Source organism: Pediculus humanus, genomic scaffold, assembly GCF_000006295.1.
Source record: "Pediculus humanus corporis 1103172107613 genomic scaffold, whole genome shotgun sequence".
NCBI classification, from domain to species: domain Eukaryota; kingdom Metazoa; phylum Arthropoda; class Insecta; order Psocodea; family Pediculidae; genus Pediculus; species Pediculus humanus.
This window is the reverse complement of record NW_002987227.1, coordinates 461,459-466,208: the sequence shown is the minus strand read 5'-3', so window position 1 is coordinate 466,208 and position 4,750 is coordinate 461,459. Positions and strand designations below refer to the sequence as shown.

The window sequence follows — 4,750 nt, the reverse complement described above, 5'->3', positions numbered from 1 at the left end:
GAATAGTCGATTTTACCCCTAAAAAAAAAAAAAAAACTTTTTTACTTTTATTTATTTATTTTTTTTTTTCATCGTTCACCGAATTAAATTTTACAAATTACATTTTTTCCAGGGTGAATTTGAAAGTCAATATACATTTTAATAATTATAATAAATGTGACAATCATATAAAAAGCTTCGATATCAATTTTTGGAAGATTAAATAGATAAAACGTGGAAAATTGTTAACATTTCCATGTTGTCTTTCGAGCTTTTAATTAAAATAAAAGAACAAGATCGAAATTTTAAACTCTGACATTAAACGTTGTGATAAAAAGAGAAGATGATTTATAATATAAGGATAAAAATCATTGAAAAGTATTTAAAAAAATAAATAAATAAATAAATGAAGAACGTTAAAATATATCTAAATGGGAAAAAAGAGTACATTGAAAAAAACTAATGGGATATCGAACAAAACATTATTTAAAAAAAAAGGCCTGAATGTTATTTATTGTAAAATATGCAATAAGCTCATTAGATCGAAATATTACTTAAAATTTCACATGGCAGTTCATACAAAGGAAAAAAATTATTTATGTGGACTTTGTAATAAAAATTATCAACAAAAATGGAATTTAATAACTCATATGGCTAGAGTGCATTCGAAAAAAAAACCATTTAAATGCAACGATTGTAACAAAGAATTTGGATATTCTTCTCATTTTAAAAAACACGTTAAAAAACATTTTCTTGATAAAATTAACATTCCGGAATACATTAAAAAAATTATATTAAATCCTTATAAATGTCAGTATTGTAATAAAATTTTTGAAACTAAATATCGATTGAAAATTCATGTTGAAATACATAATACAACAACTGACTAAAAAATCATTTTCGCCGCATTTAAAAATTTGTATATATGTTCACATGATGGAAAAGATTTCTTTTTTTTTCATAAATTTAATTTTAGAAAGAGGTAATATATTAATTTTTTTCTTTTAAGTTAAAGTTTTAAATAAATCATACTTATTTTTACTTTTTTATTTTTAGCATATACATAAAGTATAATATTGTATATATAGAGAGAGAGAAATAAACAAAAAATAAAATAAAGTAAAAAAATCTAAAATTTTTGGATTCATTTGACCGGAAGTTAATAATAAACAATTATTTGTCTCAGTTTAAATATTGAATTAAAAAGTGAGGAAAAATTATGCAGGAAAAACCAGAAATAACGACAAAGAGTTAAAATGAATAATAATAATAATAACTACAAAATAAAATTGACTAAACATATAGAAAAAAAAAAAAAAATTAATTGGCCTTTTTTAATTCAGCTACAAAAATGATAGAAAAATTTTCAAAGGTTGAAAAAAAAAAAAAACAGTTGAGTACAAAGATGGCAAAAATTTTAAGTAAAATAAAAAATATGAAAATAAAAATTTATTTTACTTACCAATCATTATCTTGTGAATATGAAGATTTTATATGTCTTTCATATTGATCCTCCAACCAACCATTTATTCTGTTTTCGGAAATTTTTTTTTCATTTGTATTGTCACAATCACTTATGCAATTATCAACTTTTGTCTTCTTCATACTTTGTAACCTGAAATAAAAATTTTTCATTTTAGATTAATGCAGTTGATGGGTAAATACCTGAAATGTTTTTACAGAAATTTTTCTGCCAATGTTCCAACAATATTTGCTCTTTCTTCTGGTAAGGCATATTTTTTAAAAATAAATTTAAAAACATGAGTTTATTAACGTAAGTCTTACAATTTCATATCTATCAGGTCAAGGGAAATGTGGTGTGGCAGTGATTCGGGTATCTGGACCCAATGCCCGAGAAGCCATTTTAAAAATGACTAAATGCAAGGAATTGCCTAAACCTAGAATGGCGAGCCTTCAATTAATAAGAGATCCTCAAACTCTAGAAGAACTTGATAAAGGCTTGATTTTGTGGTTTCCAGGTATATTTTTATTTGGATCATACAAATTAAAATATGTACAAAATAAACAACATTTTGCTTTTTATAAGAGCCCAAAAGTTTTACTGGTGAAGATTCGTGTGAATTTCAAATTCATGGAGGACCAGCCGTAATCGAATCCGTTTTAACGGCGTTATCAAAGCTGTCAAATTTTCGAATGGCCGAACCAGGTGATTTTACAAAACGTGCTTTTCACGCTGGTAAATTGGATTTGGTAGAAGTTGAAGGCTTAGGAGATTTGATTCATGCTGAAACTAATCTTCAAAGAAAACAAGCTCTGTATCAAATGGAAGGTAATTTGAGCAAACTGTATAAAACGTGGAGAGCTAACCTTTTAAAGGTAAATTCAGAAATAAATTAATATGAAATGTGTTTTCGCCCGAGGTATCATATGTACTATTTCAGAATTTGGCTCACGTGGAAGCTTACATAGATTTTAGCGAAGATGAGAATATTGAAAATGACATTATTGAGAACGTTCATAAAAATTTGACTGTTTTGAAAAATGAAATAGAAAATCATTTATCAGATGGCAGAAAAGGTGAAAGATTACGTGATGGAATAAAAACTGCTATTATAGGAGAGCCTAATGCTGGGAAAAGCAGTTTATTAAATATTTTATGTAAATATCTTTCGTTTATGAATTTCTAAATGTGTAGAGATTAGTTTTTTGTAAATTTAAAAACAATTTTTGAAAATATTTTAGGCCAGAAACCAGCTGCAATTGTAACTCCAATACCTGGAACTACTAGAGATACTATATCAGTTCACCTAAATTTATGTGGGTTTCCACTCACATTAGTAGATACAGCTGGCTTAAGATCAAATGCCACTGATATTGTAGAACAAGAAGGAATTTCAAGAACCAAAAAAGTCACAGGACAATCAGATATACTTTTACTAATTATTGATGCAAAAATGTTGATGTCACATTTTCAAACCACATCAAGTTTACATAAACCTGATATACTAAGTGTAATTAAAGCTCACATCAAAAATTTAGATTTGAAAACTGACTGCAATATAACTCTTGAATCATTAATGAAGAACAATTTACAAAAATGTATTTTTGTATTAAATAAAATTGACTTACTAAATAATGAAGAAAAAGAAGTGTTTCAAGCATTTATGAAAGAAAATAATTTTACATTTAGTCTTATTTCTTGTAAAACAGAAGAAGGAGTTAATCAACTTTTACAAAGTATGGCTAAAACAATGCAACATGTGTAAGTAAAAATTTAATTCCTTTTAACTAATTAATTAAAGTCCGTTTTTTTATGTATTTTTATTTGTTGGCGCTATTTACAAATATTGAATTGCTTTTTATATTTTTTGAAATATTATGTTTTATATTGATACAGATGTGGAAATCCAACTAGAGAAAATCCTGTTTTAACTAATAGTAGACATAGATACCATTTGACTGAATCGTTAAAATATTTAAATGAATATTTTAAATTTGCTGATACCGACATAACCTTATCTGCACAAAAATTGAGACTGAGCCTTCGACATATTGGTAAAATTATGGGAATAGTTAGTACAGAAGAAGTGTTAGATATAATTTTAAAGATTTTTGTATTGGAAAATGAACTTACCTAATAAATAATTTTTTTCATTAGAAATTAAAGTTTTTCTTTTTAAATTACAAACACTAGTTACAATTCCTTTTTTCACAGACAACAAGTCTAAATTTATATGAGCAAATTACTTGCATTTGCTACGGTAAAGAAATATAAAATTTTTTATTGAAATTCAAATAACGATACTACAATAATTGCGAAATCTTGTTAATGAAACGTATTAAAGATATTATTTTTATTTTTTTTGTAGCTGGAATAACCTAAAAATGTTAATAAATTCAAGCTTAATTTCATTTAGTGTATCATAAAATTTATTTATTCTTGAGACTCGGTTAAAAATACCACAAGTAAAATTATTTGTTGAACAGTTAAATTAATTCATTAAAATATTACGTTTTTTAGATAAATGTTACTTACAAATAGTAATTTCATTAAAAATGCTTGCACCGTTCATTTTCGAAAAAAAAATTTTTTTTTGCAACAGTTTTTAAGGTACTTTACTGACCGGCAAATTCAAGTACCACATTATTTATTTTTCAATTCTGGTTTGGATAAAGAAGACAAGATAAGTCTTATAACTGGTATCAAAGTCATTGATGATTTTATAACTAATGAGGAAGAAAATTCATTGCTGCTCGAGTTAAATTCTCATTTAAAAAGAATGAGATATGAAACCGGTCATTGGGATAACGCTATAAAAGACTTTAGGGAAACTGAAAAATCAGAATGGAATCCAAACAATTTTAAGATAATAGAAAGAGTTAAAAATTTTGTTTTTGAAAATCAAGTGGTTCCTATTAAACAAGTTCATGTTTTAGATTTGAAGGAAACTGGAGTTATTTTACCCCATATAGATAGTATTAAATTTTGTGGTTCAACTATTGCAGGGTTAAGTTTACTCTCTGATTCTGTAATGAGATTAGTTCATAGCAAAGATAAAAAAAAAATTGTCGATGTACTTCTTAAACGTTGTTCTTTATATATTATGACAGGTGATGCAAGATATAATTACACTCATGAAATTTTAGGAAATGATAATTCAAAGTTTGGAGACAAAATTATTAAGAAAGGCAGAAGAATATCTGTTATTTGTAGGAATGAGCCATAAAGTAATTCTTTTAGCAAAAAATATCTGGTTTTATTTATAACAAAACTATATGATTTATTTGGAAAGCTAAGCTTAAAAAAAAT

The 4,750-nt window shown here is 25.6% G+C and overlaps 2 protein-coding genes across 2 annotated transcripts; both read left to right on the top strand.

Annotated features, from left to right (window-relative positions):
* Positions 1-545: 545 nt before the first annotated feature.
* Phum_PHUM245290 (zinc finger protein, putative) lies at positions 546-1,053 on the top strand (the record flags this gene model as incomplete). Its single annotated transcript, XM_002426227.1, has 3 exons — positions 546-716; positions 956-961; positions 1,036-1,053. The coding sequence occupies 3 exons, from the start codon at positions 546-548 to the stop codon at positions 1,051-1,053; spliced, it is 195 nt and encodes a 64-aa protein (XP_002426272.1).
* Positions 1,054-1,623: 570 nt separating this feature from the next.
* On the top strand, positions 1,624-4,667 carry Phum_PHUM245280 (GTPase mss1, putative; the record flags this gene model as incomplete). Its single annotated transcript, XM_002426226.1, has 7 exons — positions 1,624-1,705; positions 1,782-1,958; positions 2,027-2,316; positions 2,382-2,598; positions 2,683-3,202; positions 3,338-3,512; positions 4,044-4,667. 7 exons carry the CDS (start codon positions 1,624-1,626, stop codon positions 4,665-4,667), a joined length of 2,085 nt encoding a protein of 694 aa, XP_002426271.1.
* Between the last annotated feature and the right edge of the window lie 83 nt (positions 4,668-4,750).